At 38.5% G+C, this 26,099-nt stretch overlaps 1 protein-coding gene across 2 annotated transcripts in view; it reads right to left on the bottom strand.

Annotated features, from left to right (window-relative positions):
* The window catches only part of MCC (MCC regulator of Wnt signaling pathway), a 183,506-nt gene that overhangs the window by 132,731 nt on the left and 24,676 nt on the right, over window positions 1-26,099 (bottom strand). Inside the window, exon 3 of one of the 2 annotated variants that reach the window (XM_054653346.2) lies at window positions 21,693-21,904. In XM_054653346.2, coding sequence (XP_054509321.2) covers window positions 21,693-21,904 — 212 coding nt within the window. Of the gene's footprint in view, window positions 1-5,269; window positions 5,923-21,692; window positions 21,905-26,099 lie in introns of those variants that run through there. The other variant, XM_054653347.2, reaches the window with a different exon arrangement.

The raw sequence follows: 26,099 nt of genomic DNA, 5'->3' as shown, positions 1-26,099 counted from the left end.
GCCTTTTTGGTTTGCCTACTGTTAGGAAAAAAATCAGTTATGCAACTTTATCAAGGTTAAAATAACTCTAAAATATGCCATGTTTGCTGTTTGATAACCACATTCCACTCAGTTCTATTGTAAGGCTGCAATATGTTAAAGGATTAATAATCTATCCATTTCCCAAAACATCCTCTGACTGGGGAAAAGACACCACATCTGTTAGCAAGGCACAGTATACCCTTCTGTGTTACAACCTGCACACCTTTGGCACTGACAGCCAAGGCTATAGCCTGTAGCAGAGATGGAATTGCAGTAGAATATGGAGTTTACTCGCTCATGAGAGGTACTGGAAATACCCTGGCACATCTGTTGCATGACCAGAGACCATTCAGGAAGCAGATCAAGTATTAGGGTGATATTTGCTCACGGATTTTCTTGGAAGATTACCAAGCTCAGGAAGATAAAACAAGTGTTTGGGATTTAATCCTACCCTGGAACACACAAAAAACCTCTTCCCCATTCCATCAGTGCTCTTTCCCCACACCTAGGTATGGTGACAGCACAAGCTGGCACTTGTTCTACAGGAACAGAGGCACACATGGGAAAGTACCTCAGGGTGGGGATGGTCCCTTCTGAACTCTTCCTCTGCCAGGGAGGCTTTGAGTGATGTCCTGCTCCTCGGCTGATTACCCATCTCACCCAACAGCTCCCTCACACTCACTGGATTTGTGTACACAACTTCAAGCCCTGCAGCCCCTCTTATTTCTGCAATTCTCCTTCTGCAATGTTCTTCATCAGATACTAGTTTATAAGTACAGCAGCAGTGGAACACAAATCTGAGAAGGAAGTGCAACATTGTCCTACTGTAAAATTACTAAAAAGTCAGAATTTAAGCCTTTCAGACTTGGTCCTTTCTTCACACGTAAGATTTTGGTGAAATCCTTTGCATGAACTCATTCTTCTGCTTCCTACAAACACCAGCTTTGAAGCCAATTCTTCCTTCTCCTCCTCTAAATTTTAAACACCTTGTTGTTGAAACAAACTAAAAAGTTAGTAATTTTTTCAAGACAAACAACCCATCTGTTTATTCCAGTCAATATTGAAGGATTAAAGAATATGAAGCTGTAGCTAATGCTGTCACATAGAACATCTGTATCCTAAACACTTGACCTCCAAACATCAAGAAGCAGGAGGTATAAAGTGTGCACCTAAAGCAGCATGCTATCTCCTGATTTTGTCATGCAGAAAATAATAAAATAAACTTTTCAGATGTTATACACCATCAACTCATGCAGCAAGTGCTAAAAGAACACAATAAACAGTAATATAATACAAATCAGCTGCAATGCTGAACATATTGCTTTACTATAATACCAGCCCTTACATCATTACAAAATCTCTTAGGCACAGTCTTACTAACAGCAAATTCACAAGGCTCACTTAATGAAAATTATACCAAAGAACATAGCTTGGCTTTTAATTCAAGGATAAAATTTATCTCTTTAGTATGCAATTGAGAAAAATATCATTAAGCTCAGCACTTTACATCTCCTTCACATTCCTGCAGTAATAATTTTAACTGTCCCAACATTAGGCACAGGCATAACTGCTGGCCACATTCAGTCCAACAGGTGTACCAGGTCAGACAACAGCTCTCTATTTCAGCACGCCATCTCCACAGTGAATGGCCAGGGGAGCAGGTAACATCAGTGTTAGTACGTAAGGGATAATTCCTCAGAATATGGGGGTTTAAAGCCAGGTAGTGCCTTTGAATTTGGAAGAAAATACAGGTTAGACAATCTAGCTCTTTCTAGATGAACACCCCTTTCTGCAGAATAGATAATTTAACAGGTACAAAGCATTTAAATTCTGATACAAAGTTTCATTTTTAATGATGTATAAAACCGTCTGCAATTACAGGCACCCCACTGTTAACTTGTACATGTTTTCAGTAAAATTCATTATGTTGGCTGTAAAAATATGCCTTGTGTTTACAACAAAGGCTTTCAGAATTGTATAAGTAAGAAGTTGAAGGGATCCAATGAGAGCTTTCATAATTTGGGTATTAAGTTATGCATAAAAATCACATCCTTCCTTGATTCAAGCCTTAAAGGCAATCTCTGCAAATTGTTTTAGAAGGCCCATTTCAGAATAGTAGAACAGAGCTTTTTTGACTACTGCTACCTATTTACAAACATACCACAGGCTACTGTAGATCCTCACAGAATACACAACAGTGTTGCCTCTCTTACTGTATCTTATATATGTATATATAAATCTCAAAGAAACCCCTAACAAAACAAGCCACCAAGCCTAACACCATCTTGCTATGTAAGAACAAGGTACAACATGACAAATCCACCATGCAAACAGCAAACTGGAAATCTTTCTTTCTTTGGACTTGAAACTTGAAGGCAAAGAAGAGCAGAAGAAATGGGGTAACATGAACTGACAAGTTTCAGTAAAAAAACAGCTTGAACTCTGGAGCTAGCGAACCACAGAGCACAAGTTTTGTGGAGGTCTGAATGACTTATAACAGAAATCAGATTTTTTTTGTCTGCTTTCTGCATGACCTTTGGATGGGGCAGGTGAGTAAATAAAGACTATCAAGATCCCTGTTTACCCAGACAAGAGTTTAGGAATAGCAAACATCAACTATACACAAGTTCCTGCAATCACACTGTGTCTTGGACAAGAAACATATCCTTTAATTCTTGCCAAAGAAAGATGTAAATTTCAGCTAGAAAGTTCTAATACAGATGGAATGAATTGCAATACACTTATTTTCTATTTTGTCTAATGTATCCAGTCAAGAATGCATTTATTATATCTTCAGGGCTTTGTAGCTTTCCTGTTTATTTTAATAACAGCAGTTTCATGCCTAGAGCTCCGTGTACTGAGATAAAGAGATCAAAGAGATCAAGGCACCTACACGAAAACCCACTGTGCATCATGTGAATCATAGTACTTCTTGGTCTGTTATAATATTTGCCATTCAGGTATGTACAGCAGTAGCAGCCCACTGTAATATCAGCATATGAGCTGTCTGTAGAGACAGAGGTGCAGGTGAACACAAACTAAGACACCAGTCATTTATTCAAATTCCTCTTGTAGCCATTTTCCCATCATTTAATTGAACACAAGGCTACTGTCCTTCATTGACTGAAAATAAACATGGTGTATAGAAGACAGAGCCAGAAAGGAAGAAGAAGAGCACAACAAAGATGGGGAAAATACAGATACATAAACCATAGGTACAACCTTTACCAGGACGTTTTACCTTCCATTACAGCCAGTACCAGTCACCAAGAGGGAAAGGTCTAATAGAAGCATAGATATTACAGAGAGCTATTTGAGAAATTAATAGTTAGGGGTTAGCAGCTGCCTACTACATCTCAGACTACTTATGCATCTTCTTCCCTAGAGAGGTGGACTATGATGTTTCTGTGAGGCTTTCATGTTTCACTGAAAACTCAGTGTTTTACCCAAGATCACTGCTGAAGCTGACCCAGCCCTTCTTAGTGACTAGCTAAGGCTCAAACTGCAAAGATGAAGATGAGCAGCAAGCAAATGATGATAAGCAGCTGGGGAAAGTTAGGAGTTTTATGATCTTCTCTGCTATGCCTGCAGTCAAAAAGGGGCCTATTTCTAACCCACCTGTAGCACTGAGTACAAATGTGGACTAAGGACTAAAGAAAGCTTGTTGGGAAAAAAAAAACCCACCTAAACAATGACAATGTTGCATGGTCACAGACTCCTTTCAATATCTCCCATGTTAAAACGTCAGAAAGAGAAGGTATTTCTCACAACAAAAGTCTTACTCAGTGCATGAAGGAAACATGAATAAGTAATTTCAAGGAAGCAATGTAAATACTACCTGCTCCAAATATTGACTCCAGTATCAATTCTTTGAGACACTCCATGATCTATGTTATCTTGCAAAGTCTTGAAAATTAAATGTTGAGGGCACAGAAAGCAGTAATCACGATCAATACAACCACAGCCAGAAACTCTGACCAAAAGTAACCCAGGCTTATATGCTGAATTTATGAACCCCACTTACACTGAAATGCCAATACAGAATTTCTAAGCAATACTTTGAAAAAAGTTACACAGAAATAATGAAATTTAACAATTTTTACTTTAGGAAGAAATACATATGACATTTCTTTTGTCAGAATCTCCCAGTCACAAACCTACTGTCCTCTAGTATGGCAGGGTACAGCACTTGCTTAACTCTCACGTATTTACTGTGCTTCCTTCTACATTGTTGTCTCCCTCACTAGCTTACTGATTTATTCCACTTACATCATTATTCCATTCTATACCTCAGTGTCTCCTTTCTCTATACAATTAACTCCAGAAACTGTTAACTTTCTTATTCTGCCAAGCATTTCCAATGCTTAAAAAACCAAGCTTATAAAGGATATGTCACAGTAAATGGTGTATAAAAAAATGGGCAAAAGGAACAGAGAAGCACTTCAGTTAAACTGGGACAAGACAGACTGCAGATTCAATTTCCTACAAAATGACCTTAATCAAATGATTGTGATTTCATAGCATAACTAAATTAGCAGTTCTCAGTAAAGCCCATAAGGATTACAAATCTAAGACATTCCACTAACTGACAGAGTATGCCATTCTAAAGTATTTATTAAGAATTTGCATAACATCTGATATGGCTTTAATTTCAAATTTAGTGAAAATACACACAATCATGTTACACTAAAACATACCCACAATTATAAGAAATAACAGTTTGACTATGGTTTCCAGTGAAAAAGGAGAAAGTTTCTCATGACCTGTTTTCTTTTAGGCAAGGAAGGAAAGTAACCTAATTCATCTAACCTAAACAAACAGTATCACCTTGGCTAAACACAAGTAAAACAACTTCTGCCAATGTTGTTGTCTTACCAATAAATTTTTGTCATTTTCTACTCACCCCACTTCCCTCCTAAATTAATCACCATCTGTTTAATCTCAACTGAGATCTCCATATTTCACCTACTGCAAAGATGAATGTTGGGTATAAACACAGCTCTCAGAGGGAAGGCAATCACTGCTGCAGGGTAACAGGAAAAATGTCTCTACGTGGTTGCAATCGTTAGCCTTTCACCACTCATCCAGAGCAAAGCAGCAAAAAAGTTCAGGTCATTTCCTGACTGGCACAGTAAGTTATAGCAAGATATACATTCTATTAATTTTTAATTGCATTGCTTGAGGACTGAAAGCCCGAATGGGGAATGTTTCTTTTTAAAGCGTAAAGAAGGGCACTGAAACTGCTTACCTCACTCAGCTCTGCAGGGGACTCATTTCCATATTTCATAGCAACTCCAGAATTCATGATTAGACTTCTCAGGGCTTGACGATTTCTGCAGATTGTAATGCTTCAAAGCTTTGAAGCAACTGATTCAATACTTTCTTCTCCAAAATTTTTCTCTCTTATACATTTTGCTCTAGACAGCCATTTTTACTCCACATTGAGAGTTTAAGTTAATGATGCAAGATCTTCTAGAAGAGCCAAACTGGTTTTGACTTCACAGCCTGTCCATTGCTTAGAGAGGCTTGTTAATAATGTGAAGAGCTCAGAGAATGCAGGGAATGAAGTGCTTACCAGGATCCCAGGGCTATCTTAGTCCATCTACAAGGCATGCTTCATCTCTGCTGTCTGCTTTATGCTGCTCTTTTCCACAACTCTGTTAAAGGGCATCTCTCAATGCCGCTGAACAGACTCAGAAAAATTTGATGAGCTTCACACAAGTTCACAGAGAAATTAGAGTGCTGCTATAGTCCTCAGTATTTGGGGAGGCAGAAAGGAAAAGAGAAGAAAGCTCCCTTCTCCGGGAGAAACCAATGCTGCACTTCACGCTAAAGTTTCCCCTGCCAGTGAGCCTGGAGTTTAAGTGGTTTATGATCAAACACAGCTGTCTTGCTGCTGGCTAAAGGGTGCATGGAAGGGGCGGTGCCAAAAGGAGAGCGCAAGTGGGAGGGAAGGAGGGAGGGAGAGAGAGCGAGAGCTACAGAGAGTTCATTTTGGAACTACAGGCATCTCTCCAGCTTTCTGCATACTAATTACTATACAGAAAACGATAAAGCTAAGTAACAGGAAACGCCACCTGGATAACAATAAATTGGATTCCTATTTCCCTATTCCTGTGTGTAATTAAGTAAGGAAAAATGGGGGGCTGTAGGGGGTGGGGGGTTGTAATGATTTCAAAAGGTCAAAGTAAGCCTGAAAGCACCATTAGAATGCTGCAGATTTTACATAACATACTGACATTTTACAAAGAGTTCAGGAGATGGTACTAGAAAAAGGGGAGAAAAATGCATTTGCTTTCAACATTCTGCTAAAAATAGAGGAAAAATCCTTAATAAACTGGATTTGTGGACATGGTGTACTCCTTACAAGAAACGACAACTCCTTTTCCCCTTTCCTGTGTTCCCTAAAACACAGCCCCACACATTTTTTGATTGGATTCTGATTTACTTGAGTCAGATGTAGGAAACACAATCCTCTGCAACTTAAATTTATCTGGCCATCTTAATACAACATATTATTGAAGTGCCAAATTAGTTCAGGAAAAAACCCCAAATATAAGAGTCAGGAATAAATGCTATACAAGCTGTGCCTCTATCCTTGCACTCTGGCAAAAGCATTTTCATGGGAAACAATGTACACCAAGAGCAACATTTCGAAAATAATCCTATGAGTTTTTCTTTCTCCTCTGTTAGCCACAGATTAGTATCAGCATGCAGACATAGGGATAATTCACCCCAATTCACTACAAGAAGCACATTAAGATCTAGAATCCAGAAAAGCACACCTATATTGCTCCATGGTGCTACAGACTTGTCACACAACCTGGGTCCCTGTCCTTCCTCCATGCCCAGCACCAGGAGCTGTAACATTCCTGTGGCTCACAGGGTAACAGGAATGCCACAATCTCATTCCAAAATGTTTTACGTCCATCCTTCAGGTCTCCGGTTGCTTTAGCAGAGTCTGTATTTTGGGGTTTCCTGTTCTCTTTTCATGCCCACATTGCATCACCTCCACTCTCCATTGTTTTCCCCATCGAGTGCAACCTCCCTGTCCCACCTTCACACTCAGGTCTGCCTCTGTGTTCAGTGCTTCTGTGTATATTCCTCCTTACTCTTCTGCTTTGTCTCCCACATATGTTTCCAGTTATGGCCCCTGAAATCCCGGCGAAGAGCTGCACTGCTCTCTGCTGGCAGAGGGACGGTGGCTCACGGCACAGGGCGACACTGGGACAGTGTCCCAAGTGCTGTTCCCTCCAGCGGGGAGAGAGGCACAGGCTGCTCCAGACCGCAGCACGGGAACAGCATATCCACAGCAGTGTTGTACACTGATCTCCTGTACATTAAAATGTGATTAACAGGGATCTGTACCTAGAAACAAAGGTGCTGTATAGTGACTCAGCACATTTTTCATAGATAAGTTAAAACCCAACAACTTCCATTCAAAACTTCCTGCAGCTGACACAGTACATTTAAAAATGTTTTATCTTTTCAAAACTATGCCTTCAAAAACAAGGCAGTCTTTCATGTTTTGTATCACTACCCATATTAACTTTATTTTCCTGTTTATAATCTGCTCTGATCCTATCTTCATCCAGCTCTATCATATCTATCACAGGTTTACCAGGACAGGGTTGAACCTCAGTATTAATACTAAGTATAAAGTTCTGAGGTTTTTCCTTTTCTAAAGGAACTCCTATGGGTACAATACACCGCACTTCCCAAGTTCTATCCCTATACTGCCAAATACTTCCTTGCTGACTGTGAACAGGCATTCAGAAATTAAGAGTTCTCATTTATTTTCTTCAAAACTCAAGATTGTTTGTCCATTTCTGGCAGACCAGCCATCAGACAGATCAAAGCACATGATACTACATCCCAACCAGGACGCTTCAGGATCTGAACAAGATCCACCCTGCATTCTACACCTATGCTACACAGGATTTTTTCCTGCCTTTTTCCTACTCTGTGCAGTAACATGGTTGAAAGAGACAGAGACTGACTGAAAAACAACATCAGAATTCACACACAGAGTTAGGGACAGCTTCAATTGTGCCTAAGAACCTGGGAGATACACGCAGGTACTTTCAGAAAAAAGTGTGTTTAACATTAAAAATTAATTATAACTCATGTGCAGATGAATGAAATGGTTAAACCAAACTCTGATTAAAAATTATTTTACTTTAACCCCAGATGACTCCCACTGCAACCTCTGCATACTTGCACTGTGTGGTACAGGATTAGACATTTCTCAGTTGGAAAGCATCAAGTGTTAACTAACCCATAAAAACTGGCAACACTTGTTTCAACATCCTTATAAACTGTGCAGGCATTTCTTTACTGTGAAGGGCTAGTGAAGACTAAGTGTAATAATTCTTCTAAAACAGTCACTATTATATCACATTCTTAAAACAGGAGCATCAAGAACATATCCTGAACATCTGAAGATGTAGAACTTGTTCCTGTGTGAAATGTCATTATTGTCTTGCATTTCTCCAAGTCCATTAACTAACCCAATGAAAATGTTACATCCTGAAATCAAATTCCCTGATAGACCTGCCCAGCTGTCCGCAGGCTGTTTTACCACTTCCAAATACATGTGAGTGACTTAATACAATAGCAGGGTACTAAGAACTTTGTTTAAGCCAAAGTGTATTTTCCCACTGGCTTGTGCCAAAGGCAGATTTCAAAGCAAACAAAAGAAAACCTCAAGTATGCCAATTTTGCTTTGCCAGGAAATGAACAGAGCACCCTGTGACTCAGTGAGAGAGGGGCCTGTTGGACTCAGTCCCTCTCTGCTGTTTGGCAGCTGACTGTTCATTCTCTGTCTTGGTGACTCAGTTCTCTGCCTAGAAGAGCAATGCTTCCTTGCCTTCAGCCTTGTTCCTGCCTCTTTCTTTAGCCTCTACAGGCAGGGAGGGGGTTGGACTGGGAGTGGGAAGAAGAATCATATGTTTCTTAGCCCAAGATGACACATTGTCAGTGGATGCCTCGGTGTGGAAGTAGGTAACAAGAAGATGGACAAACCTGACTAGCACAGAGACTTCAGAAAAAACATATACCGTATGCTTTCTGTCTGAGACAGATACACTGGCCTGGGCTTCCACTCAGTCTCAGGGCATTTCTGATCCATTACTGCCTTATGTACCTCTAAAGTACTCATGATGCACACACTTCTTGTGGTAAGTGCATTTGCACTGACAGATTCTTCCCAAGATAATTTCAGAATTATGCAGCAACAACCATTAGTGTGGCCAGTTTGCTGATTGTTGAGCTAATAATCCTATGGCCACCCTATTCCATTTGTTTACTCTCATTCAGCTGCAGAAAAAGAATCACTGACATATGTCTGAGATTCACTGAGAATTTCTAGTTTATTGATTGTATCTGAATAAGCATTTAATAAGATTTCCTCTATCACGTGGTGTGAAAGGATTTTTTGGGACAAGTGACAACTCCATCATCTCATCTGTACTTCTGAAAGTGCCACAAAATATGCAAAACACTAGCATTCTCATTATTTTATAAGACCTCTCCCTCATAACATGTCTCAGTAATTACAATAGTCTATTTACTCACAGTTACTGGAGCAGGTGTTACACTTGGCACACATGAATATTCCTTGTTTCAACAGCTGTAGAGTAAAAACTACAGCATAAAAGTAATTATCTACTAAATATGTGCATGTCACATATTCTTCAGCATAGTGTGTACCACTTTCAGAGTTTCACTCAGCATGCAACATGCACCATTAGCTGATCACGATTCCAGGATGTATGAAATAAGGCCTCCTTGGTTGGTTCTGTTTAATTCACTCTGTAATTGAAATGCAAGTAATTGAAGTCTACTGAGCATTTAGTTCCTGTTTGTTCCAATATCATCCCTACAGTTAGAGCAGACTCCAACTCACTCTGCACAATCCAACACACAAATCACACCTATAAGTATTGCAAATCTAGTACAAACAACTTGAGTACAATTTTTTTTCCCTTCTCATTCTTGCACAACACACACTGGCATAGTGCCAAAGTCCAAATTTCCATTAGAAAATAGCACTCAGATTAGTATGATAGCAAAACTTGGAAGCAGATATTCAATACAATATACAAGTTGGATAATGTTTCCAGAAAATTCTTTATTCAATAGCACTAATGCACCATGATTTAAGAGGGAGAGGCTGAAAGGGATGGTAGGCTCATGATGCAAACTGTTCTCATTAGTGACAGTAAAGGTTATGCACATAGGTTGAGAGAAAAAAATCCAACCCATTTGAAACAATTGGAATTAACCTTACACTGAAAAATGAAGCACTGTCTCTGAAGAAAACATGAGCAAATATTTTTCTTTCCTTCAATCAAACCGTCTCAATTAGTCTGAAAGAGATAATATGTCTAGAACAATATAATTACAAAACAGCACTTCAATCAGCTACTCTCACCTGTTCACCCTTCCTCAGCTACTCAATCCACTTAAAAACTCACGTCCTTGACCTGACCAGTCTCCTTGGGAGTTCACATTTGATCGCTCTTTCCATCCTCCAGTATTTCACTCCATGAAGCCACTCACCAACCTGTCAAACAAACACTCTCATTTGTGCCATTTCATCCAAGCCTATCATATTCGTTTGTATTCCCACTGACCCCACAAAACCTCAGCATCAGGTCAGGATAGGAAAAGGACTAGGAGTCAATTTGTGCCTGTTATTTATGTTGGTGACTTGTCTGTGAGGACAAGGAGAGACAGTAGCCATTTCTATGTCACAGCCCCCTAGTTATCATCACTTTATTTGCTCCTTGCTTAGAAATACCAACAAGGCCATTCTGTAAACTACAATTCATGCCATCATCCTTCTGCTTAGCGTCCCTTCAAATCCGTAATTCCTCCAGTTATTAACCACAAGAAAATAGTGTGGTTTATTGAAGTTTGAAATTAAGTATTGAAATTAATTCATTTCACTTCAAGTCTCTACTATCTTGGTAGCCAACTTGTATTTCCTCCTGTCTATCAGTTGTGAACTGAACCTCTTCCAAAATTTCTCACTTTTATAGAAAGATTTGCCAGAATCCAGAAAGAGTCCCCTGCTAAGTCTCTCCTATTTTTCCCAATCTCTAATAGTGAGGTTTCTTCTATTCTGTCCTTAATCCTTACTCTCTTTTGGTTCGTGTCTTGTCTTTCAGAGGCTCTCATTTCCAGCTCCAGTCCCCATTCCACAATTACGATCATGCCTCTGCAAATATTCAGTAGCCCTTGAACTATACCAAGACATCTGCATGTAATTATTTTTCCTAACTCCAAGATTTCTCTCCACTCTGACTTTCATTACCACCGGCACACTGAACACTCAACTCCCTCACTTGGAGTTTTCTGAACCATGGATCGAGGACGATGTGAGTTCCCAAAAAGGAAGAGGATGGATCTTGGCCCCTGGATTACATCAGAACTGTGCTTTGACACTTCATCCCCCACCTAGCCAAGCATCCCATTTCACCATCTGTGGACAAGATCTCTGAATGTTTAACAGATGAACTGTTGGATAGTTTCTGACTATATGTGTATACACACACACACACACATATGTACATTTATTTCACCCATTTGTGTATGCACAGTGTGTGACCTTTGTAAATATCTTGTACATAATTTCACAAACAAGTGTGCACACACACATACTCTCATACATGCATGTACATACACTTACCTATATCTATCCATCTATCTATCCATCTATTTATCTGCCTACCTACCTATGTATATTTGGATCCAGTGAAATGTTCCACTTGAAATATCTGCAGTCCAACTAACTCTGACAAATGCAAAGCAAGCATCTGACAGATCCCTGCTTGAAGCTCCACAAGACTTTAGCTTGCATGAGCACTTAAATTACAAGAATGTCAACTTGTCTGACCACTTAAAGGTTTGGCTTGCTTTCTTTTAGCAGAAATTATAACTAAAATTACATTAACAATGACATGAGCTGAAGTAATATATAAAAAAAATTTAGTGAATCAAACCTTCTAGTTTTCAACCAGATCTATTCTATGATTGTTGTAACTGAATTCCTACAGCCCTCATCTACATTCATTAATTTGATATATTTTGTGTCTGCATAGTTTAGTAGCTGCTTATGAAGTTGGTCTACAGATCACTTCTCAACTCTCTACTAGCCAATAAATACTAGATTTTTTTTTTCTAAAGATCTGGTATTTTTGGGTTTTTTCTCTCTGTGGACAGCTAAACATAAAATCCAAACTCTCTGTTCTAACCTGACCTATAGATCTGGTCAATAAAATGAATTTTTTTCCCTTCTAAATGCTTTGCCATATATAATTTAAATCTCCCCAGTGACATTTTTCCTCTACATCTTCCTACATTTAAGTTTCTCACCATAACCTTCCAGGCCATCTTACCTCTGCCTCACTCATGTCTACTTCAGCCTTCATACCTGTCAGCTTCATTTTACATTTTGAGGGACAGCAGACAACACTGCTTCAGCATTTATGATCTCTCTTTCTTGTATGGTTTTATTTGATTCGACATCACAAGACATTTTTCTCAAGCCATTTACACTTACTTCAGATGATTACAGAACTAAAATCTTTATTTTCAGGCCTTATCTGGATAGTTCCTTACTTTAAGAAATTATTTGCTTACTGTTTCTAGTGTTTACTTTCAGATAAGGCTCTATCAACCAACTAAACCAAGTAAAATAAACAACCCCATGTCTCATATTAAAAAAATCTTGTTTGTTCTGCCTTCACAATTCAGAATCTTGGCACAAGATAATTCATCATTATGAAAAACACTACCACCCATGTAGGTGCTATAGAAACAAAGACTTTTCCCTCCTTTTCTATAACGCCTATCAGAAAATCAGTGTCTATGTAAAAATTAGATTCAAACAATAACATGCATTTATAATCTCTTAAAAAAATCAGAGAATAGAGAGATTTCTCCAGCCACATTCCTAAAATTATAGTTTCAAGGAGGTAAATGAATACAAACCTGAGTTCAGGAAATTACAGATGCTATTTGTCTTAAAGGCATGAACCTCACTTGAGTATTTCATTGGGGTGAACTTATTTAATTATGAACTCTTCACAGGACAGACAATGCCCTTCCTGAAAAAACAAAGTTTACTTTGATTGCTTCCTATCAGGAAGAAAGGTGGAGTTTACTAATTCACTGCAACACAGCTACAATCATAAACTGCCTCCCAGATGAGAAGTGATAATGTGGATTTCTAGCCCAAAATGGAGCAATCATGCTGAAACAGTTTTTAACATAAAGTAAGAACAGTAAGCACAAGAGAGCACATGTGCATAAGCACTCCCCTCCCATTTTCACAGTACTAGAACCAAAATAGTTTCCTAAAACAGCTGTGCTGACAACCACACAGTCATTTGAAAAACATTGCAACATGAAGAGGAGTGGGGTTTTTTAACAATGGCAGCATCTTGCACTGCCTCAGGTCAGTGTCCCAGGCCTGACAGTGGCAGAGAAATAATTCCAAGGGACAGGAGCATCTTAATAAATTTTACTGTGATACTGACAGGTTTCTATGGGAACTCTGCCTTGCCTCTCTGGGTTGGCAGGATAACAGCTGATTACTCCATTATAACTAAACTAGCACTGAATTGCAAAAGCACTTAAGAGAGTCCATTTTCAACTGTGCACTGCAATGAAGATTTTTACTTTATTACCAAAATCCTGTATTTCATGTAACCAGAACACAAGGGGGTAGTGTATGTATAAGAAAAAGGGCAATAAGTCATCTCCCCACCTTTTAAAAAAATAAGGATTCAGAGAAGCTTGGCATTGCCAACTTAAACTCAAGTCAGCAGCTCACACTCAGAGAACAGGCAGAAAATCTGGTGAAAAAGAAAACCTTGTGACAAGAGGTATGCAGCAATCCTTCTGGCACACCAGAACCCAGGAGGGTAATCTTTCTCCACCAGATTAACCCTGGCCCTCAGACTCAGCTTGCCACTGCTAATAATAATAATGTTAACACTATGTTCTGTATAGCTGTGTGCAATGATGCTGCCCGTTGTACTAGGTGAATTGCTCTTCATCTCAGACAACTGCAGGGGAAAAATAAATTTGCAAAAGCAAAAGGATCCGAACACCTGGCTAGAACTTCCTTGAGTACAGCAAAGAAAACTGGATGCATAAGGGCATTTTCTGAGCAATGAGGGGGAAAAATACAAAGTCCTTGCAACTAAGTTAAATTAGAAGTTTTGAAACCTTCAAAACATCTACTTAAACACCCTTGCTAAGACTCTTTCCTACAGTGCCTGATTGCCACATGCCATTTCACATCATCCAAACTAGGTCAAAACCCATCACTCTCTCCACTTCATATGCTTGTAAGAGAGACTGTTTGACTGTCATGCAAAAGATCCAATTAAAAGCCTCAGTCAAAAAGATCTATTAATAGCCTGCCTGAACAAATGTGACCTGTTCTGACACCCATCACACTGTGCTGTGATTGCCTGCAGATGGAAATAGTAACAGAATTTTAAAATATATATATAATTTGCCATTTTCTCACTTCTATCTCTGTTGTAATGCTGGAAATCCAGAAGACAGCAAAACTACATTTCATATAAAACAGATAAGTCCTGGCAGACCTAATCCAGAATGTCCACTTTAAGAGAAAAAGTAATAACTGACAATGATTTTAGAGGGGTATAGAAGCCAGGCCTCTATAAACAAAAAGCATAATCCCATAACAGCTGATGCCTGCTTGAGACAAACAATGCTGGCTTGAGATCAAAGAGCTAACAGCTTCCCACACCCCTAAACATAAAGTCTGACAGAAAAAAACTGCCTTTGTGCCTGCTTTTGGACAAGCCAACCCTCCTGAATCTATATTCCAATAATCAGTTCCTGCTTTAATGGAATTCTTGGATTCTATTTTTAGCCTGGCAGAAAGGAAACGATGCTTGGTTTGGAAGCACATGCACAGAAGGAAAGGTTATCCTGGGCACAAAGCTTTTGTAGTAGGCTCAACTGTCCACACCACTAGAATCTTCTATTTCAGGCCTTTCCATTTCAGTTCTAACTGAAGGCATGATTAGGCTACATTTTTATAGCAATGATTTTTATTGGCATGAAAAAGAAATTGCAGTAGAAGCATACAGAATATGGGGAAAGCATGGCTGCAAGGGGAGAAGAGGAAGAGATCCAGCTCCTGTGGTTTATTGTATGTACTGGTTCCCAAACATGGAACAGAGTCCCCAGCCAGTAACTCATGAAAAATCAATCTCTACACAAACAACCAAATTCCAACACATCCCACAAAATGCCTAGGCACTGGATAAATTCCTCAAAATACACAAAATCTAAGTATTTCCTATCCACACTAGCCTCATGCAGAGGGGCTAGAAAGGCATTACTTTGTCCCATCCAAAAAGAAGTGCCTTGAGAGCCTGGGATACCTGATACTTTGGGGCCCATTTCCCTGACTGTAAGGGAAGGGGTGGGGAAGCTGAAGGAGCAGAGCTTCCCACACTAAGGCAAAAATAAAATTATTTTAAAACAGAGTAGATTTGGAGAGAAGGGTTGGGATAAAAGGGGCAAACTTTGCCAGAAAAGGACATACCAATATTAATGAGTTCCAAAATCATAAAAGCATCAGAAATCAAATGAGAAATTATGAAGTAGATGCTCATTAGCAGCAAAATGCCAAACAAAAGTAGCCTACAAAACAACCACAGAATTCCCTTTCTCACAGTACAATTCCATTTTCAGACTTCTTGCTACTTTCCCTTAAAAGATCATTTCCCAAAAGAATTTCCACAGGATTACCATTTAATTTACATCTAATGCCTGTAAATTAGCAAAAGAGAAAATGATTCATATTTAGGAGAGATGCAAGAGTATCCCTAGACTACCACAAATTTCTAAGAATCCCTCTTTCCCTCATCCCCTGCACAAGTATCTTGGCTCTCTTAGGTAACCAGACAATACTTCCTGTTTTAAGGAATCAATTTTAAAACCTACATTTACTTGCTTAGTACAAATGAGCCCAAAATATAGTCTTTAAAAAAAAAATCACACCATACAGACAAGGTGTACGTCTTTTTGGGAGGGTGAATGATACCGTGTTTTTAAGCAGCATAATTTTTAACCTCTAAACACATTAACATTACACTGACTTGTGCCACATAAAAACTTATATATATATAAGATGAACAAGCAGACATCCTTTATCATCAAGTAATCTGAATTTCAGTCTTTGTAATGAAAGATTATTGGTTATGTAGGCACATGCCCTGATAGCCACACAGCAAAGGGCAGTGGAAATATCAGTTGGAAACAGTCGAGGTAGGAGGTAAGGTAAGAAGTAACAGAACACTTGATGTTTTGGCAAATTGCGAACACATTTGGCAGATGTGCTGGAGAAAGGTCCAGACAAAGAGATTAAATTCAGTACTTTGAATTTCATCACAGAATATCACATGTGAACATATGCCATATACCAAGCACCTCTGAGATATTCTCTTGCTAAAGTACTAAGTACATTTTACAACATTAAGGAATTACAGGAAATTATTATATGCTCAATAACATGATAGCAGTATGGAATTTACACGTAAATCACTTAATTTACATTTACATGTACCTCAGAGCACATAAATGCTTACTGGGACTCAGAATGAAGCGGAGCATTGATACTGTTTGAAGCAATTATCCAGAACAAGCAGCACTACAGCCTGACATAAATGTAAACACAATGATAATAGCAAGTGTGCTCTTTTATACATAAAAGCTATTAATATTAAGTAGACCACAGCAAATTAGGTTTGCCTGATTAAGGAGCAGATCCAGGTAGGAAAGGAAAAGTCATGTGTTCCTGAAAAATGCAATAGTGACTTTCAGGATACTTCTGACATAGTATAAACTATGTCAACTAAAAAGCATAGCCTTCTCAAAATAGTGTTTCTGTCTGTCATAACTTGCAGCTCAATGCTCTCCAGAAAGAAAAATTAGCAAGGTAGACATTCACTGAGTCTGACTAATAAAGAGATATTGCAGTAGGAATATCTATTGTCAGATAACATGACAACTTCCTAAAACATTGAGTTCTCATCTGTTAGTGATCATGCTGAGAAGCTAATGATAACACAACTATATGTTGATTTGTTACACATATTTTCAGTTTAACTTTGTACTTCACAAACTTTTGGGCTGTGCACACACTAGAGATGGTATCTGCATTTGATAGAGAGTCCATAGCTAGAACTAAACCAGTTTAGTTGCTTTAATTCTGCTGTACATAAAGCATAGCTTGTCACACAGATGCAAATTAACAGTCCATTCTCAAGCCCAGTGATGTCTTTAGTATCTCCAGATGAGGTTCAGACACATGCAAATCAGACAGGGGGGAGATAAGAAAGAGCATATACCAGAGCAGTTACAAGAAGATGCATTAAGAAAATTTTTGTACTAGTCTGCTGTTTGTCCTTGATGGAGACATTCCAAAAACTAGCTCCTCTTGAGATGAGAAGTGCAGATTTTGCAGGTGGAGCAGTCTGCACCAACACCCTCCCACCTAGACACATCCATCTTGCATTGACAGCCCTGCACAAGATAAAAAGCAGGATTATGCACACTTTGTGGTTGGCTGGAAGAGTGAGATGCTGCAGGAAGAAATTCTGGCAACTCTGTAAATAAGCTCTTCTCTCTGACTAAGAATAACCTCAATGCAGCCATGTGGCATGGCTGCATTGAGGAGGAAATAGCAACGCAGCCTCCTAAACCGTGGTCATAACGAAATTCTACCACACTCTGTTCTCAAAAATACAGCTGTACCCTTCCCCTCTGTAAGTCAACCGTATTGTCATCAAATCTTTGCCAAGTAAAAAAGCTCACTCTGGCAAGGAAGGTAAAGTTAAAGAGGTTCTAGTATAGCAGGAGTGTCTTTGGATGGAAAAATCAAAGTGTTCTGGATCTCACCAGACCAGGGTAGTTAAAAAAACACCATATATCAACATACTTGGGGTCACATTTTAAAGACTTTTTTCAGCAGACCAGATGTACTTCCAACTAAAATAATATAGATCTTATCATTGTGGCAAATGAAACAGACCCAATGGGTTTTTATTTATGTCAATGAAGTTCTGACAATAAATACATTCATCTGCCCACCTCATTTAGGCAACAGAAACCAGCATTAGGCACACATATATGCATTACCATTTATATCCACACATTCTGCTAAAAAAAAAAATCAAGTATCTTCTAATCACATGCAAGGACAATATGAAAAGGGAATTAAAGCAAATCTTATTGCTTCTGCTTATTAAACTTCAGTGGAATTTTAATGTGAAATATGCCTATCATATTGAGATATTGCCTGTGTGATGTTTTCATAGAACAGCAATACTGCATTTCCTGGATCAGAATTCTGTCTCTCCTTGTGGCACTGTAGGGTGCACACTGAGATCCCATGGCTGCTCCCAAACATCTACATGCACCAACAAATCCTTCTAAATGCTTGAATTCTTTTCCATGAAGATTTAAATTATTTACAACTCCCAAACACGCACACACATGAGGACTCGTCCTATTGGCGCAGATAGGTAGATCATCAGTAAGTGGTGACAAGTCATGTGAAAGCTTAATATTTTAGTCATAAATGTTGGTACCAAGGGGAAGAGTTATAAAGAGGAGCAAGTTCTTAATTTTAAGTTTAATAATGCAAATCTGGAAAATGCTGAAAGAGATTATAAAGATTACAGAATAAATTATTCAGGTAAAACAAATTATTCAGGTGAATTATTCAGGTAAAACAAAAGCTGAATCTGAACACAGCTTAATAAATCAAATTATAGCAAAATGATGCAAAATGAACAATGGTAGAAACATATGCAATGAGTATAAATGGCTAAATTTCACATAGCACTGTTTAAAAAAATTGCATCACTCCTGTGATAAAGAATAATGCTTCAGAGCAGGCATTATGTTTTGATAAAATGCTGTAGAGCTGCATGTTCCCAAAATTATAAAAATGCATTCTAAAAAAAAAATTCCCTTATAAATTTTTTTGGTTTCCTAGGCACTGTAGACTGATGTTCATTTAGCTTTTGCAAATGGAAAACCTAAATGTTAAGGACAGCATGGAGACCCTCTGTCTTGACTGAGGAGTATAATCTATGCTGTAGGAGTACGTTATCACCACAGGGGATGTCTTTAGCCTGACTGCACAGTTTAAAATCAAAATGAGGCTAAAAAAAGCCTGCCAGAAAGTAAACTAGGACATTAATAACAAGAATTGACACTTGATTAATTAACTGATTTCAACTTTTAAGAGTGGGAAAGCTGAGAATGAATGCTAGGGAACAGCTTGTTGTCATTGTGGCAAACGCTGCACAGTAAAAGATTAGAGGAAGAGACAGAGAAGGAAGAACCTATATTAAATCTCAGCTCTGTGAAGGCTATGTTTATCTCTTTGAAGAGCCTAAATTTAGACTGCAGTAAGCATGCCCCATAGTATTAAATTTTGTGGAAAGATGAATAAATATTGAAACCCAAAGTAAATAATTCTCTCAATTTTTTCTTGCTCCTTTCTCTCTCCAGTTTAATAAAGCCAAAGCAAAAATTTACATATGACCCATGACACCAGTGCTCAGCAGGAGTCAAATGAAGATGTTATTGCATTTGTCTACGTATAAATGAGAGACTGATGACTCTACCGTGGTTTTGAAAAGCATAGAAGAAATATTGTAAAGCAGAAATGTAACAGATTAAAACAAAGAGCAGGCATCTTCCATGACAAGAAGCATAGAAGAAATATAGAGATCACCAAATCATAGAATATCTTGAGTTGGCAAGGACCCAGTCAGGATCACTGAGTCCAATTCCTAGCCCTGCACAAAACATTCCAAGAGTCACACCATGTGCCTAAGAGCATTGTCCAAACACTTCTTGAACTCTGTCAGGCTGGTGCTGTGACCACTGCTCAGGGAAACCTTTCCAGTGCTTAACTACCCTGGGGGTAAAAAAACTTTTCCTGATGTCCTCCTCTGACTCAGAAAGCCATGAAACCTGGGAATCTGTATTTTTTATAAGCTTCCTGCATTTTTATTTTGCAGGAACCATCACACTGTGCATTCTTGAGTAACATTGCACACTGCAGCTTTGTATCATATCTCTGTAAATGTGTGACAGCACAAAACTTCCGAATCCTCACTGTACAACCATTAGTAGTTACATTTAAATTACATTTCTTGCCTTAATGATGAGAACATCACTTAAGGCAGGGTCAGATGTTTTACTGGAGAAACACAATGGGTATTGTTTGTCTTCCATCTCCTCTTAAAGGAGGTATTATATTGGGTGGACTTGATTATTCTTTTACAAATCTACATGTCCTCTGCTCTCACTTCAAATTGCTCTTATTTCCCCACAAGAAATGGAACATACAAACAGAGCTGCTAAATGGCCTATAATTTCTCAATTCCCCCATATTATTCTCTTTATAATACATACGTGCCTGCTTGTTTTCTGCTCCCATATGCTTCTGGGTGAGCTCATGATTGAACCACAGCTGATCCCTTATTATCTTCCATAGAAAAAAATGAGAACACAATTCCTCTAAGAAAATATAAATTTTCTTAAATACTTTTCCCTCTAAAGGAATTTTTAATATCTACATTTTTTTACTCTGCATACGGAAACAGGTCCTGTATCAGCTCATGTTTAGAAACTTGGATAAAACAAGGAAGCTTTTGCGAGCATTGTCAAGATACTTTTCATCTTTTTAAATAATGTGGCTTGAGAACATTGATTTTCCTCTGTTGTCAGCAATCATTTCCATTTTGAGTAGGATGTTGGACCAGACAACCTCCTGAAGTTTCTCTTACAGCTTAAATTATCTTATGATATCATGAACTAGGAGTCTATTCCATCAAAGTCAAGAATGTCAATGGAGAGTAATTTTTTTAATTAGAAATTTTTCACTTTCGTTTTAGCATCTTTTACTTCTCCACCTAAGCTTCTGTGCAACATAAACCAGAAACATGCTAAAAAATAGGTGGTTTTTTATAAGACGCCTGGGTTAAAATTAAAACACAAACATTATCTCAATACAAATGTGGAACAAGGAAAAAATAATGTCTTAATCCTCCAAAAGTGTTGCCCAAATCACAGTTCCACACTGGTCACTGTGAAGAAAATTTGCCTTTCTCCAGTCAAAACCAGCACACACAGTTATGTGGGCTTTTTAAAATGAAGAATAGTATTTGCCTGTAGAAATAAAAAAGCACACCAAGGGCTTAAAGAAAGTACCAAATAATGTAGTGGGTAGTAATGAAATAATATGTGAAGAATTCTGCTGCACAACACTTTTGAGCAATCTGACACATTTAGAATTAATTGGGAGGACATTTTTATAAACAAACCTTCTGTTAAATTGCATCAGTTAGGAACTTGAGTTTGACCACTCACAGATTCCTACCTTTTTTGACACAACTTGGTATGAAGCTTTGGAAACACTATATGCTAAATTATTAAGATTTTCTGAAAAATAAAGTAAAAATTACGTCAATAAGGGCTCTAAGAGTGGAATAAATATGCTTCTTCAAAAACAAAACCAAAGCAAATCAAACCACCAGTCCTCCTATAAAACTTAAAAGCAGACTTAAATATAAAATAAAATATGCACTTACAGTGTTGGCAAGTTCTAAGTAGCTTCCTCCAACAGAGTTGCTAAAATTTGAGGCCTGAGCTAGAAGTCTTTGCAGAGCAGCCTGTTGAGTCACATTGCTTCTACCATACTCCAACACCTTTTGTAGCATAAAATGACTGTGGAGGTCTGGACTCTGAAGGTCTCTTGCTCCTGAATCATACTCCCAGCTTTCTCTGGCTCCTGATACGGCACCTAAAATGCAGAAAAGGAAAAACATTCTAGTATGGAATGTCTAGTTCTGTGTATAAAGAAAATACAGAATCTCTCAAGTTGGAAGGCACCCATGAGGATTGCTGAGTTTAACTCTCTGGTTGAACTCAGGTTCAACCTAAACCTAAACTTAAACCACATGACTAAGAGCATCATCCAGGTGGTTCTTGAATTCTGCCAGGCTTAGTACTGTGACCAGCTCCCTGGGGAGTCTGTTCCAGTGACCAGCCATCATTCCAGAATGAATGGCTTTCAATCATTCCTCTCCCTAACATCCAGTCTGAACTTTCCCTGATGCAGCTTCATTCCCTTTCCTCATGTCCTGTCACTGCTCACCAGAGAGTGGAAATCAGCATCTCTGGGGTCACCCCTCAGCATTCTCTTCTCCAAGTTGAGCAAACCCAGTGACCTCAGCTGCTCCTTGAGACCTTTCACAATCTTGATCTCCCTCCTGTGTACACACTCCCATGGTTTGATGCCTTTCACGTACTGACAAAATACCAAAATGCACACAGTAGTCAAGGTGGGGCAGCAACAACACAGTGCAGACTGTCTAATGATGCTGATACACCCCAGGACACAGCCCTTCTGGCTGCCAGGGCACTCTGCTAACAAAGAAATAACCCTGACCATTCATTCCAGAACGAAAAAGAAACAAAACCTCTACTGCCATTACTGCCCATCTTCTGTGTGCTGATAATATCAGGGAAAAAAAACAGTAAAATTTCCAGTGCATAGGTGAATTACTAAATTACAAGATTCAGAAGGAAAACTAAAAGCATTTGTATATGTTATTTAGTACACTGCAAAACCAGTGTTGTTTAGAACAGCTAAGGACTGAGAAATGAGTACCTGACATCAGATTGAAAACCAGCAGAGATCAAAGAGCAAAAGAGGAAAAACATTACCTTTTTGTTCACTGAATGCCAACAAATAAGGTATCTTTTAGCTGTACAGTTATAGTTTTTTATGTTACCACTACCTTTTTTATTATCTCATGATTACTTGTTTCAACTCAAGTGCCAGACATATCAATCACAAGATGTTTCATTACAAATCAATGCAAGGATATGATCTGGTGGCAAGTGACAAACAATGAATGCTTTGAGAAAGCATCTGTATCATGAAGTTGTAGGGTTCCTGTTTCTCCATGAACAATCCTTCCAATTCCCTATGCACAGAGCTGGGGTTAAACCATAAAACAAGTAGAAGAAAAATTTCTAGTTTTGTCAGTAACTATTTCACCCCTGGCTGCTTCTGATTCCGTTACAAATGTCCCACTCCTATTAAAATTTTGTTAAGTTTTAGATTCAACCATTTCCTATGGCAAAACAATCCAGAGTAGGCACTAGATTATTTAATAACCCTGGGCAGTACTGTAAAATTTCATCTATAGTATAATGAAGATTAAAAAAAAAAAAGTGACTGTCGAAGCATACACTCTGGTTAATAGAAAAGTCAGAACAGAATCCAGAGCTACAGACTAGATCAAAACTCTAAATCAAAAATGCAATCATCAAACCATAAATAGTTACCTGTGAGGCCATCCTATTATTTTAAAAGCTTTTCTTTTTTTGAGCTAGTTTTCTCTCTTAAGTATTAATCAGCATTCTAAGGAAGTGTTTACTAATCAGTGGTTATTACTTACTCAGTACATTACCAGGCAAAATCAATAAACTACACAATGGACTTTTAGGAGAATGTCTCCCCCTCGCCAAGAAAAGTTTGAGATGCAAAAGTACAAGTGGAAAACCAGCCAGAAGGGTTGCAAGGCAGCAACTCATCTGTCATTTCAGGTCAATACTCTAAGATCCTGTAAAGCTGTTACGGATGAAAAGCAGACTTAGGAAACCTGGAGTTTGTTTCCTTGTCTTTGTGCAATGCAAATATTCTAGTCTTGAAACATCAAAGTAGAAAATAAGGCATAATAATTACATTTTATACCAATATAATTACCATGATTCCTTACCATTGGTAGAAGATTAAAGATTAATTCAGTGATTTTCACACCAAGAGCATGCACCACTGTACTTCATCTAGCTACATGCTGCAGGCTTTCCAACAGACTTTTGCACTGAGATATCAGTACCAGCAGTAATTTATACAGCAGGCAGGGCACTGTGGCTGTGCACAACATTGTGTGTCTCTGCCCTCGTGTGGCTGCAGAACACCAAAGAGCAAAAAAAATCAGCAGCTCACAGACCTGGAGCCACTGAAATGTCTCAGGCATCCAAGGGCAGCAGAGGATCAGTTCTGCCACTTCCCAGGCCTGCCAAAAGCAGGTGGAACAACTCTCTCTGGGCAAGCAGAGACACGGAATTAAGAGAGCTGGCTGTATCACATGGATACACCTTTTTCCACAGAGCTAAATATGGCACATGTTTCTACAGAGAATATGCACTACATTTCTATTACTCAAAAACCATTGCTCTGCAAAACAGCTTCTACATTCATGCAATTAAGAACAGCAGTTCTGCTGAAGGACCCAAGTGGCTTTCATAGATTGCACCATCTGCTATCAGACTGAATATTCAGCTGGGACAGAAGTCACCTGTCAGTTATAGATGGATCAGGAAACACTGGGGTTTTATTACTACATTATGACTGTATCTTTAACACAAGTTTTCTTAAAAGTTCATGTCAATATTCCTAATTTAAAATATACATACTAAAAATGGAAGGGGAGATGACTGGAAGGCATTTTCAGTATTTTATTTTGGGCTTAACCCTAGTCCCTAAATTTGCCCACTGTTTTCCCAACAGATTCCAGAACTCTGGCTGTCAAAATGCTGTCCTGGATCATGCACCTCTCAAATCTCAGCTTTGCAGGGAAACTCTGGAGTCAAAACTGAGATTTCACTTGTAACTAAAAATTTAACCAGGAATTAACAGACAACTCTTGTATCTTGCTGTAATTAACATACAATTCCTCCTCTTACAATACTAATAAAAAATAAGGAAACCTTAGGTATGATGGCTGATAGCTGACCTATAAGTAGTTAATCTGTGTTCAAGATTGGTCTTTGCAGAACAACATAGATCCCACCACTGTTCAGCTACACTAAGAATAACAATAAGCATGAAATTCCTGTATGAAGCAAAACAAAATTATCATGAAAATTCCCAGGTAATAAGCATGCTGGGAAGTTGATGTTACTACAAAGATTAGACAGAAAGAAAGCATAATAAATAAATAAATTCATTGCACAATATTTGTATTAGACAAGTAATGTAAGAGCACATAATTGTTTTCAAATTACATAAGTAACACTTTAATTCCAGAGTAAGGAAGTTAAAGCGACACTGTCTGGAGTGAATGACTACACAGAGTATTAAAGAATAACAAAGGACAGTTTACTTTGATGGCACATGAAAGACTCCATAATTACATAAAGTTACATAAAATTTCAGTTTGTGAATTGTACCAAAGCTGTTTAAAACAGTCAAGTTGGCTCACAAACACCACTCTGAATAGTGTACCCTGCCACTTGCACTGAGAATTCCTGCTATCTAAATCTTCCTTTATGACCTGCAAAACTCTCTGGTCTGTGTTCTGGTACCACCTTGCCACTCTGATCTAAAAGAAAATGGCATTTCATCCTATGTTCCAGCAGTTAACCTTCTGCCCAGGTGGCTTGTATTCTGCAGCAAAGAAACACATGCCTGCCAAAAATACAAGCCAGGATTTTTGGTTTGGTAAAGGCTAATTTTACCAGGCTATGCTGGTGAACCAAGCATTATGTGATTTCTTCATTGCTCACAGGCTAAAAAAAGATAAACCATCAGGATGGTAGGACACCGAAGATGTATTTGTTTCTGAGAGGACCTGGGGTATCAGGAAAAGCGAGGCACTGTAAAATTAGCTCTGCATCAAGTTCTGAAATGAGTCTGACTTGTGAATGGAGAACATGAAGACAGCTAACAACCTAAGTTGGCAACCAGCTCCTTGGTCACGCAGATTCACCTCACACAGTGAGGAGTCTGATCACTGTTTTCCATGAGGTAGCCATGACATTTAGCTAATTAAACTTCTATGCATTATATTACCAAAACAATGGCTATTTTTCAGTGGTGGTTTTTTTTTGTTGTTGTTGTTTTTGTTGGTGGTTTTTTTCCTCATCTTTCATTCAACAGCTAAATTGTGATAACCTATCACAAAGAGTAGAAATATTGAATT

The sequence above is a fragment of the Agelaius phoeniceus genome, chromosome Z, assembly GCF_051311805.1.
Source record: "Agelaius phoeniceus isolate bAgePho1 chromosome Z, bAgePho1.hap1, whole genome shotgun sequence".
NCBI lineage: Eukaryota > Metazoa > Chordata > Aves > Passeriformes > Icteridae > Agelaius > Agelaius phoeniceus.
Note: the sequence above shows the minus strand (reverse complement) of the source record. Positions and strands in the feature narration are given on the sequence as shown.